Here is a 13311-nt window from a genome sequence, read left to right as displayed (position 1 = left end):
ACAGTGCTTAACTGACATGTATGACTGAACAATATTTTTAAAAATCTGAAGCTGAATCTATAAGATAAATAAATACCTGATTGAGTGGTAATTGCCTTTTTTGTAAGTTGGTAACTGTGGCATGTGGTGCCCAGCTTTTACATTTTTTTTGAGCCTTTCCCCATAATGATGACAAATACTTCAGTGGTATTATCTAGGTGCTGAGTTCTATGGTAAGAGATAGCTCATTTAACCTTTACAACAGCTCTGTAAGGTAGGCACATCTCTACAATTCTCTCGATTTTACTTGTGAAATGGATAACCTGAATTTCACAAATACATAGTATGGGGACTATGTAAGGTAAATAAGCACGAGAGACTAGGATTTGATGCAGGAACTTGAGTCTGGGGTCTGTGTTCTGCGGACTCCCTGTGAATTATCTATCAGCTACCACCCCCTACCGCCTCACTGCACACAAATGCACAAAGGCACACATTTTCAAATATCTAATGTATTATGTATGACTCTAACATTTATTATTATTCCAGTTGAAATCCATCTTACTGGACTTGCCTGCTAGAAGCATTACCTTTATGCCCAGGTCTGAGACATTTATAGTTTTGTTTTTCTTTTACCGGCACCACCGAGTTCCATTTTTATGTATGCGCATATTCAACCATAGCGCAAACTGCGGTAAGAAGGTTTACCCCAGTTAACATCTGTATACATGTGGAGCACCTAGTGGTACTGGAGCCATGTAGATCACTAGAGTAATCTCTGCCTGTCTGGGGCTCTCTGTTTCTTTGTATGGTTATCCTTTCCATTCTCCTCCGAGCTCTGAAAAGACATCCCGAGAAGTTTTTTTACCAGCCTGTTCGCGTCTGGACTCACATTCATTCTATGACCATATTTTATTTCAGACACTTTTGAGAAATTCATCAGGCTGTGAAGTACGCAGTGATGAATATCGAACAGAGTTTACCACAGCTTTGCAGCGTGTTGACTTATTCATGGGCCAATTCAACCAAGTCCTCTTAACATCTATATCTACCTTCATTAAAGGAGACCTCACCATTGCTAATCTTGGGACGTCAGAGGGTCGCTTCATGCAGGTAAATGCTTTCTAAGAGTGGCTCTGTCTGTTTTACCTGGTTTGGTGCAATTAGTTTTTTGTTTTGTTTTGTTTTTATAGTAAGGTATTTGCAAATATTATAAAGCGAAAATCACAGTAAAAGCTAGAGACAGACTGAAAGCAAAACAATGAAGCCTGGTCCATTCTTTATGAAGTGTATGGCCTATTTTTGTTAAATTCTGGAAGCTTTCAGTTTAAATGTAGTTGCTTTAATTTTCTTGCCCAGAATGGTTTGGGATTTTGTTTGTTGTTGTTGTTGTTGTTTTCCATTCATGATTTCTCTCACATGATTGGAATAAAATGAAACAATTGAAGCACTTCCAGGCGATGTTTTCCTATTTCATGGGAAGCTATGGATCAAAGGAGAGCTATTGTGTGAACCATGTGGTCTCCAAGAGAAGAAACATTCACATCATTGAGAAATATTGGCAGGAGTTAGGAAAGGACGTTATCATCAAGATCCCATTGTAACTCCAGCTCTCCTCATTCTGCAAAATGATGTGGTCAGACACAAAGAAGTTCAAACACTGGGGGAAAAAATCCAGATTTTATTAAGAAATGCTTTTAATAGATAGCAACATATTTCCATACAATAAAAATTCACATTTTAGACGCAGTTATCGTGTTTCCTAGATACAATAATTAGCACTTTGCAGAAATTAAAATGCTCTTGTGTTGAATCTCTTTGACTGCTTTAATAGTTACTGGATAGTGCTTTCAATGTGAGTTCATCAGTAGGTTCTTGATTAATGCACAATGACCATGGCATCTATGGAAATGATGACTTTCTACAAATACTAGAAGTTTCTTCTAAAGAGAGATTCTTATTTCATAATCGTCAGATCTAATTAACATCCTAGTCAGACAGTGACTTCTAGTAAACCAGTTGAGGACAATGATGTTTTCCTTTGACTTGCCCATCTGTACATCCTCTATCTCTATTCTTTTACAAAATATATTTTGTAAAATTACCACTGTCTTTGTAGTGTATGGATATTGGTCATTGCCATATTTTAAATCATGTTTTTCTTTAACTAGTTGGGCATGTGGGATTTTTTTCAAACCATAAAACGTGTAAATAAAGCCTTCCAAGCTCAAAACTAATCATACAGATCCTGTTATCTAAATGCTTCCACACTTGGTCTCCCCTCCTCCCATTGCTTCAAATTATTACACTTTCTCCCCACTCCTCCCTCTCTCCCAGCCCAGTGTTCTTATTTACCCACCTCAAACCATTTCATTCTGTCCTTAACTCCTTAAAATCTGAAAACTGGATGTCCAGTCCCCTCCTACACACACAAGCACTCTAAAGTATTTGAAATATGGTCGTATCTATTATCCTTGTAAAATATGTAGTGTTATTTTAAATATGTGTTTTTAATTGACATTGATACTATTTTATAGAATTCCAAAAAATTTGAAGGAACATGAGAGAATCTGGCATCTGTTGAATTCTTAATGTGTTCACTATGTTGACTTTTTATCTCTACTTTTGCTTTCCTTCTTTTCTAAATTGTTTATTACCTCATCCATCCAGTTTCATATTAATAAGCTTTCTATAGTCACTTTAGGTCTTACATTCTTTTACATCAAAAGGTTCTTGGCCTATTTCCAGATTCTAAAGTTGTAATAAAATCCCATTTTTAGATAGATTGCTCTAATACCTGAGTAAATTCTGCTGTGAGACAGATGCCACCACCTAAGTGTTATGTCGTGTATCAGTCTCATTGTAACAGAAATGCTGTGACAAGTGTTTTATTCTTGTCTCCCAGCAATTACATAAAAGAAGCTATATTATGCCCATTATCTGTGCATCCAAAACATTAAAGATGAAAATAAGTAGATACTTATTTTATGTGAAGATCTGATATCACTGATTTTTTAAACCACATGGTTCTTAATTCATCAGATATATATTGGGAACTTACTAACCTTGCTCTACTAGGCAAATAAGTAAAGCAAAGGAAACAGTGACACAGAACCTGCCTTTGAGGAACTAAAATTTTATTTTTTAAAAAAAGATTTTATTTATTTATTTGAGAGAGAGTGAGAGAGAGCACAAGCCGGGGGAGGGACAGAGGAAGAGACTGCCCGCTGAGCAGGGAGCCTAATGTGGGACTTGATCCCAGGACCCCAGGATCATAATCGAGCTGAAGGCAGACACTTAACCACTGAGCCACCCAGGCGCCCCTGAAATTTTAGTATGGGAGATAAAAACATGTACCTGATATCAAGACAGCAAAAGACAAAGACATACAGACAAAGGGCTATTGAGACCCACATAGGATCCATTTCTCTGACACTTGTCCAAGAGAATTCCATTCCCTTAAATTTTATGTAAATAAACCCAAGGCACTGAAGGATCAAACAATCAACATCACTGAAATCCAGTTTGTTTACAGCAAATAATGTTGGGGGAGGAGTCAGTCAGGCGTGCAGCAAAGACCTAGCTGAAGCTCGCCAAGCAGTACTAGCAAGTTCTATAAATGTTTTGACTGCTGTAAAGTGCTAAATCTGTGGCCAGGCCTAAGTTCCTGCAACTCCTGTTTTAATAATACTGTGGAGTTTCTGTTATAAACTGGAATGGACATAATTTTTTTCCAAAGACAGCTGCCATACATGAAAAGGAACAGAAAAATGATTTTTACTTCCTTCCTACCCTGAAGCCTAAAGTCAAAGTTGCTTTGCAAATGTTTTCTCTCAAGAGTTTGCAGCTGTTTCTGCCTTTCCTATTGTGCTTATGTCCAGCTCTGGCTGGGAATACAAGCTTCAGCCCCAGCTGTCGGGTGTAAAAGGAATCAGGTATTTCACAGTGGTTATTTGGTTAGAAAGAATTATATTGTTTAGCTAACAATATTATATGTATGGCAGAGAAGACACGTTTGACATGTTCCTAACATTTAAACATGTGTAACTTATCTCATACAGGTGCAACTCCGTCTAAATATACTGATGTGTACATGTATTAGAGTTTATCAACATAGATACAGATTTCAAAACCAGTTTTTATTTGTGTGATCACTCTCTTGGGATGCTTTGAAGTAAAATAATATGATAAGTCCTATTCAGGATAGTAAAAGTAAACAGTGAGAACAGGGCTTCTTACAAATTTTAGACGGGGAGGGGATGTTGAAAGGCTCGGGAACATTAGTGCTGTGTGCAGGGCTATGTGGGTGAGGGAAGATGGTTACTCATGAAGATCACAGGACTAATCACAGGGATTGCTCACGTCTCCCCTTCTGAGCTCCTCATCTAATCAACTTGCAAAAACAGTGCTTGATAGATAGATAGATAGATAGATTTTTTTTTTTTTTTTTTTTTTTACAGCTCTCTTATAAGGCCTTTAATCTCTAGATGCAAGGCATTGCTATTAAAATATTTGTGCATGACTGTCAGGCCAGGGAGAATGAGTGTATCGGGTGGGTTGGGGGTGGGGAGGCACTTTCAAGACTTGTTTCAAGTTCAGCTCCCACAAACACTCATTGGGCAGCTACCTTGTCTGCATACAGTGCCCTGGCAGTGGGCACTGTCACAGCTGTCACTTGGTTCTTCGGCATCATCCTTGCTCTTCTCCCACCCCCTTTCCCATCTTCCCAATTCCTTGATGCTGTTAGCACTCATTACCCCTGTTCTCTTGTGCCTCTTAACCGGACTAGTTGGATCATAAGCAAGAAAGTTAAGGACATAGGGATCACCTAAGAGGTATCCTTTGCTTGTGATCATTACTTACGACCATTACGTAAAGGATTATGTTAGTAATCAGTGAACCTGAGGATAATTACTCACTTCCAGTAAGAAGAATCAATTCATCTATTGACCTCCTGTCTTCAAATTCTTTCAGTTCATACCACCATCATGGTATGTTAGATCTTTGTGTTAGAAGCCTGTGGCATACATTGCCTTTGGGATTACTGCTATTTTAGAGAATGTAGACACAGATCATCAATTCATCAATGCTGTGAGCATCCAGCAGAGACCCAGGCAAAGCTTAAACTTAAACATTTCTCTTTAGGGATTGCTAATTTACTGTTCTCCTTTATAAAATCCTCAGATAAAAATATCATCTGCCTTTCTTTTTTTATGTGTACATCATTGATTTAGTTACATCCCTAAAGAATGGTGCATTTGGTATATTCCTTTGGAAGAAAATCTGGGGCACCTGGGTGGTTCAGTCAGTTAAGCGTTGGACTCTTGATTTGGTCTCAGGTCATGATCTCAGGGTCCTGTAATTGAGCCCCATGTTGGGTTCCACACTCAGCGGGGAGTCTGCTTAAGATTCTTTCCCTCTCCCTCTGCCCCTCCCCCTGCTCATGCGCATGCATGCACTCTTGAACACTCTCTCTCTTTCTCTCTCTCTCTCAAATAAATAAATCTTCTAAAAAGTGTTTTAAAAATAGAAGAAAATATATTCATGAATTCTGAGACTTGTTTTGTTTGAAAAAGAAACCATTAAAAATAATAATTTCAGAGCTCTATCTATAACTAAAAATCAACCCCAGTGCATGTAGTCTCCTAAAATGAATTCATGCATGCTTTTGAAATACATATATCTTATACACTGTTATATGCATAGAAAATTAAAACATCATAAATATTTGAAACCATGGGAAAATGCTAAGCTTTTGTTTGTTTTGTTGGTAATAGGAAATAACTGGGATTTCTTGTTTGGGTGCTTTTTTGAAAGAGTAGAGAGACATTTTAAAAACATGAAGTATATGTATCAGTAGTTTTTTTTTTTTAACTTTTATCACTTTTAAAATTCAAAAACAGATATACTCTGTGTATAAATTGGCAGATCCTACAATTATTGTATTTGGAGTATTGATTTGAAAGTATTGATATTTAAATTTTTTTAATTTACTAGTTTATTTGGATTTTTGATGCTTGATATTTTTTTACAAAGGTCTCAATCTGGTGGTTTTTTTTGGTTTTTTTTGTTTTTTAAGATTTTATTTTTTATTTATTTGACAGAGAGAGAGAGAGAGACAGCTAGAGAGGGAACACAAGCAGGGGGAGTGGGAGAGGGAGAAGCAGGCTCCTGGCCGAGCAGGGAGCCCGATGCGGGGCTCGATCCCAGGACCCTGGGATCATGACCTGAGCCGAAGGCAGACGCTTAACGACTGAGCCACCCAGGCGCCCTCAATCTGGTTTTGACTCATTTCGACTCACAATCATTTCAAAAAGTTAAAACACACACGCACATCAGTATTGCAGCAATAAGGAAAATTGTTTTGCTTTTTGTGTATACCTGGCCTTTGTAATATCAGGTTGGTATAGAAGCACTCATGCCCATTTACCAAAAAGAACAAAGGAAAGAACAGAGCAAAGCTTCATTTAATTCAACTTTTGCCACCTGGTACCTTGTCTTACCACTTTTATTTCTTGAGCTGTTAGCACCAATCAGCAATTTCTATTTCTTCTCGTGTTTTTTTTTTTCCATTTCAGAAAACTAGATGTTTACCTTGATTGAAATAGCTCCACTCTTCATATCTGATTTCTTTCTACACGAACACCAATTTCTCTCACATACTAAGGGAGACAGTAAACCTAAAGCAGGTGTCTGAACCATTCAGGCTACTATAACAAATTCCCATAGACTGGGTGGCTTAAACAGCAAACATTTATTTCTCACACTTCAGGAAGCTAGGAAGTTCAAGATCAAGATACCAGCAGATCTGGTTTCTGGTGAGAACCTGATAGCTGGTTCATAGATGGCTGTTCTTGCTGAGTCCTCACATGATGGGAAGAAGGAAATAAAGCTCTCTGGGGTCCCTTTTATAAGGGCACGATTTCATTCATGAGGACTCTACCCTTATGACCTGATTGACTCCCAAAGGCCCTTCACATTGGGGGTTAAGATTTCAACATATGAATTTTAGGTGGACACAAACATTCAGTCTATTACAATAGGCAAGAAGCAAGAAGCATTAGAAGTCATATCTTGGAAGTGCAGATCAAACTCTTACAGGTTATCTAAATATCTGAAACATTTAAAAACCTTATCCCTTCATCAAGACTTAAGTGAGCTTCTTATTTCAGGCTATTCATATATTTAGGCAATAGATATGCCTTTAGGACTTACTATGTGCCCAACTCCGTATTGGGAACTATAGGGAAAGCAGACCCACTCCCAAGATCCGTAAGGTCACACCCAGTTATAACCCGGTCTATTTATTAATGGTGTCATCTCCTTCTCTCACATTTCTTTTCTTTCAATTCATATTTTTTTCTCATTGAGTTTCAAACTCCAGTGATTTGCATCATCTTTCATTACAAATTTCCTTAACAGAAATCCTCTATTTTTCTTAACTTTTAAACTAGAAATCAGTCTAGATGATATCAAAGTTTCCACTTGGTTCTATTTTCCTTGAAGTAGAACTGCATATGTTCTGTTCTTACAAAAGGAAAATTTATTTGATCTTCAATTTTAGTGTATCTGCTGCCAAAAATAGTAGGTTTCAAAAAAGCAGTTGGGCCCAGGGAATCTATTCCCACTCTGACGGATTCTCCTAGTGAAAATCCACTTTTGTTCCATCTTTTATCTCTTCCCCACCTCCAGCCTCTCTAGGACTTTGTTTTATAAAAGCCCAGTCTGACTATGAGGGGATATTCAGAACACTGGTTGGGAGGCTAAGTAGGTGATACTCAGGTACTCAGTCTCAGACAGGAGGAATGGATGGAAGACTGTGAACCTCCAGAAGTAAGCTTGCCTTTTACTTAATTTAAGAAAATATTTGGCAAAAAAATACAAAGCAAAATCACAATGAAGTACCACTTCACACACAGTGGGTTGGCTATAATCAAGAAAACGGGAAATAACAAATGTTAGTGAAGTTGTGGAGAAATTAAAACCCTCACACATTGTTGGTGGGAATGTAGAATTGTGCACACCTATGGAAAATGGTATGGCAGTTCCTCAAAGGGTTAAATATAGAGTTACGATAAGATCCAACAATTCTACTCCTAAGTATATACCCAAGAAATGAAAATATGTATGTTCTCACAGAAAGTTGTATGTGAATGTTCATAGTAGCAGTATTCACAATAGTGGAAATAACCCAAATGTCCATCAACTGATGAATGGATAAATAACATATGGTATGTCCATATAATGGAACATTATTCAGCGATAAAAAGGAATGAAGTACTGATACATGTCCCAACACGATGAACCTTGAAAACATTATGCTAAATGAAAGAGGCCAGTCACAGAAGACCACATATTGTAGGATTTCATTCATATAAAATGTCTGGAATAGGAAAATCTGTAGAGACAGAATGTAGATTAGTGGTTGCAAGGGACTGGAGGGCACAAGGAGATGGAGAAGGTGGTGCCTAAAGGGTACTGAGTTTCTGTTTGAGATAATGACAGTGTTCCAAAATGGTTGTAGTGATGGTTGCACAAATCTGTGACTATACCAAAAACCAATGAATTGTGCACTTTAAAAAAATGGAGAGTGGGGCACTCTGGGTGGCTCAGTCGGTTAAATGTCTGACCCTTGATTTTGGCTTGGGTCTTGATCCCAGGGTCGTGAATTCAGGCCCCATGATGGACTCCATGCTGGTCGTGAAGCCTACTTAAAAAAACAAACCAAAAAAAAAAAAAAAAAAAAAGGAGAGAAACAAATATTTCATGTTAAACTATATTCATCATTCTTAAGGAAAATTAAATTTTAAAACAGTTTAACCAAAAATAAATCTTGGAACACCTGGGTGGCTCAGTCAGTTAAGCATCTGCCTTCAGCTCAGGTCATGATCCGAAGGGTCCTGGGATCGAGTCCCACATCGGGCTGCTTGCTCAGCGGGGAGCCTGCTTCTTCCTCTGCCTTCAGCTCCCCCTATTTGTACACTCTCTCACTCTCTCTCTGACAAATAAATAAAATCTATAAAAAATAAATAAAAATAAAAAATAAATCTCTATGTGTAGGGTGAGGGAATCTAGCCTTTATGTATTTGAAAATATATCACACAAAAGGTTTATGGATTTTAGAGCCTAGCCACAAAGGTTTTATTTTATTTGTACATATATTTCTTCCTCATGTCCTCTCCCAGATAATTTGAGATCATAGCCACAACAATCAGGTACATTTGGATTCTCCCCTACTCCCTCACACCCAAACATATTAGTCTTGTATTTTCAGAAGCATTAAAGAAAAAGGGTTTTTTGGTGGTGGTTGTTGTTGTTGTTGTTGTTGTTTTGAGACCTAAGCATTAAAGATTAGTTGTCAACACAGTCAAAGATAATTACCAGTCTTCTATTTCATACTAATTATCCTAAGAATTAAATTTAAATGCTAGATTCAGTTCTGTCCTTAGAAATATCTCCATGACAACAAAAAGGAACTTCTAATTTCTTAAAAAACATCGCTACAGGGGTATTTTGAGGGTTAAAGTGGTTACTCCATTATTTGGAATTCTAACAATAAGATAAAGTGAGGAATTAATGATAGAAAAGCATTCTTGGCATTTTATAGCAATAGGTATCCCTGCAGAGAAAGGGCTAATGATCAACAGAAAGGTATTTTCATCTGTGCTTTGGCCTCTGCTTAAAACCCCAGGTATCTCACTTTTCCCTACAGCCTTCCTGTCTTCTCTGGTTCATCCCATTTTCTACATGAAGCCACACTCATCCTAGCTCTGTGATCAAAAGTAGAACTCGCTGGCTCTGCTAGTAACATTTCCTCTGTGCCATCAGAAACTATTCAGATGTGGAGTCTTTCTCCTTAGGCACACTTAACTTCTGCAGCCAGGATTACTGAAACAAGGAGTATTTGGCAAGGCAAATATATTGTGAAATTTGTTTTAATGCTTTGACTCATGAGTGGCTCTTGAGAGCTCAGAGTTGAAGCTTTTTATTGGTATTTACTCTGGTGCTCCAAGACTGTAGCAGTTGAGTGTTTAAGAAGAGGTCAAGCAAATCGGATTCTGGCATTAGATAAAGCTCCTTGGAAACCGGACTGTTGTACTCTTTAGCTAGAATTCTCTGTTGCATTTTCTTTATGGAGAAATAATAGTACCTATCTTGTAGGATTATTGTGAGAAGTAAACAAAAAAACCATTTAAAGCTCTTAGCACAACGACTGGCTCAGTCACCATACATATAGTGCTCTCCAGACAAAAAGTCTGAACAGGGAATACGTTAAATCAATCTACCCAAGTTCCAGAGAGGCAAAGAGCTTCTTTATGAAAAGAGAGACAAAGGTTAATCCTTTCTGGGAAATGAACATTTGAATGGGCTTCAGATATTTGATGAAGTCAAAGATGATGACCTAGTAATTAGGAAGGGATTGCTTATTTATAAATATGGGGAAATGATATTAAAGAGAGCAAAAAGTTAGGAGATCTTATATCTTATTATGTAGCAGGTCTGAATAGATTGGAAGATATGAGAGAGGCAAAATGCAAATATTCATAGGAAGGTTCAGAGAGATGAATAATCTTCAATGAAGTGGAAAGCACAGAATGAGGCATAGAACAGAGTCCAGTTATTAAGAGAGGCTGTGGTTTGATTTTGTTTTTGACTTGTATGTGAGAAAAGGAGATTTTTTTTTTTCATCTTTGTAGTTGGAAGTGATTGGCAACAATTAGGGAAATACGAAAAAAAATGGGAAAAACAAGTGGTGAGCACCTGAAGTGAGTCAAAATTGAAAAATTGGATAACTGAAATCTGGATAATTTGGGATAGAGGTGTTAAAAGTCTGATATCCTGATATTCTGCTTGTAACCCGCACCCAGCAGGGGAGGTAGGACTGGTAATTGAACTTCTTTCTACTTTGGCTACAAAAGTCACAGATAACTATTTGGCCCTACATTTAGGAATAACAACAGTTTCCATCCTTTCTCATCCTGACCAAATGACCTTTGATCCATCATTTAACTTCTGTGCAAATATAGCCACCCTCCTTAATGGAGATGTTTTGAAAGTGCTGTTTGGGATAGAACAAGTGTTAGAACAAAATGTCATGATGTTTAACTTTTATGGAGGTATGTGGATTTAGTTAGTTTCTCTATCAACAACCCACTGTCTGGGAGCAAATTAGAGACTTTGGGAATCTTCCCAAATTTTTTCAAGCTACTTGACTCCTTGTGCTGAAGAAAAGATTTACAACTAGTTCCCCAAAATATTTTTATGTTGTGTGTGAGTTTGTTAGAGTACTAAGCATTTAATTACACCTGTAATTTTCATTCCCATTTTACAGATGAAAAAGTTGAGATAGAGGGAATGGTTATTTAATCATAATCTCACAGATCCCCATGTTTGTCCCATGATTTCACACCTATGGCAAATAAGCACACATTCAATGAAACATAAAAGGGTATTTGGGATGTTGGACAATTTCACAAAGGCAGTTTCAAGCCTAGGGCTGACCTCAGCCTCCTGCACCTCATATAGATACAAATTTATTGCCTATTTAAGAATAAAAGTCTGAACACTCCCAAACTCTCCTAAAGTCTTAGTGTTCATCTCTAATAGTCATTCTGACTTTCTCAAAAATTTTTTAAGATTTATTTATTTACTTGAGGGGGGTAGAGACAGAGGGAGAGGGAGAAGCAGGCGCCTCGCTGAGCAGGGCTTGATCCCTGGACCCTGAGATCATGACCTGAGCTAAAGGCAGACGCTTAACCAGCTGAGCTACTGAGGCACCCCAGTCATTCTGATTTTATCCCTGGACTTCATTATTAGTGGGTTCTAGCAGTAGAGAAGATGGAAATTATATAGCTGAGAAACATCCCAAATTAGAAATACCTGAAAACAAGAATGACAAAAGTCATCAAACCTCGTTTCCAAGGCATTGTTAAAGCCATCAGACCTTATTATAAAACCAGGTCAAGAAGTAGAACTTTATAATCCAAGAAATAACATCTGATTAGACAATGGTTTATAAAAACAACAGCCCGTTATTTTAAAGTACCTGAAGGCCTATTTTGACCTTAGGAGATCTATAAATATGGCTTAAGAGTAGCAAAGCTGGAATTGGATCCAGGTCCTCCAGACTCCCTGTCCACTCTCTATTCCATGACGTCAAGGAAAGCTGCCCAGTGGGGCAGGGCGGGTGAATAAAGTTAAAAAATAATCTGAAATCCTTGTAGCATAGGTGAGTTCTTCAGTTCTGGGAGAGTTTTGGCTCCTCCAGTTCCCAATACAATTGTGAGGATTTGTCTGCATGTGCTGGCTGATTGACCAAAAGATCTCCTTCCCTATACACCATTAAAAGATCATATGCGAAAGTCTGCCTTGGGTGTTCAGAGGAACTGCCTTCAAGACAGGAGATTAGGAGATGGTGTATTGATTTACAATGAGATAAACACTTGGGCCTTTAGTTCAAATACCCATGAGCTCTCTTAATCTGTTATTAGCATTATCATCCACATTTTCCACTTGTATTTAAACTGAGCTTGTTGGACTAAGTTCATTTGTGTTTTGTCTCTCAGGTTGTGGTTTCTCGATCAGGATCGTCAACCCCTCATGTGAATTTTCGCCTGGATTCCCACCCTGTGTCTCCAGAAGCAATTGTGGAGCACCCATTAAACCAAGATGGCTACACACTGGTTGTCACTGGGAATAAGGTAAGCCCTGTTCCCACAGGGAGGTTTTTCCTGAGTGGATTTTTACAGTATGTATCATGTGGTCCTTTTTAACTTCTCTCTTGGTCCTGGATTCACTCTCCTCTCTCAGATTTTTTCTTGAGTATTCCAGAGATTTTCTGAAACCAAGTTAAATTTTTATTCAGGAAGACTGGACCAAAGGGAGGTCTTCATTATGTGTACTTCTTTTGTCCTTTATTTCTCAATGAGAAAAACAAACATGCAGAATGAGAATTACGGACCTAAGGGCAGAACTCTAGTTCGGGCAGATAAGTCCTGAAATGTACATTGGAATCTGACACCAGCCGGTAATCCCTCTTCTCTGAGAGAAGGAGGTGCATCTTGATGCTAAATGATATGTAAACTTACTTAGAATTTCCCAGGGGTTCAAGTGTGTTTTCTAGCAGCTTAAATTATACTCTCTTGTTATTTTAAAATCGTCTCAGACAGACCAAAATGTCCCTACTAAATAAAACCTCTAACGCTGTATGACAGTCCTTGTGTTCCCTGGACAGTGATGGTAATGTTTATCACATATGCGCCAACAATAGAGGAAAGGAAGGAATTTGGTTTTTTTGTTTAAATCACTTTATCATTATTACATAATTTTCAC

General features: G+C 37.9%; 1 protein-coding gene across 3 annotated transcripts in view; it reads left to right on the top strand.

Annotated features, from left to right (window-relative positions):
- The window catches only part of MET (MET proto-oncogene, receptor tyrosine kinase), a 116611-nt gene that overhangs the window by 57037 nt on the left and 46263 nt on the right, over positions 1–13311 (top strand). For 2 of the 3 annotated variants that reach the window (XM_045864368.3, XM_045864367.3), the window contains 2 exons: positions 901–1092; positions 12546–12680. In XM_045864368.3, the coding sequence (XP_045720324.1) occupies positions 901–1092; positions 12546–12680 (327 nt within the window). The remainder of the gene's footprint in view (positions 1–900; positions 1093–12545; positions 12681–13311) is intronic. The other variant, XM_064575027.1, reaches the window with a different exon arrangement.

This window comes from Mirounga angustirostris, unplaced genomic scaffold, assembly GCF_029215605.1.
Source record: "Mirounga angustirostris isolate CCGP_5_RB_7025 unplaced genomic scaffold, mMirAng1.0.hap1 SCAF_12, whole genome shotgun sequence".
In the NCBI taxonomy this organism is placed as follows: Eukaryota; Metazoa; Chordata; class Mammalia; order Carnivora; family Phocidae; genus Mirounga; species Mirounga angustirostris.
Note: the sequence above shows the minus strand (reverse complement) of the source record. Positions and strands in the feature narration are given on the sequence as shown.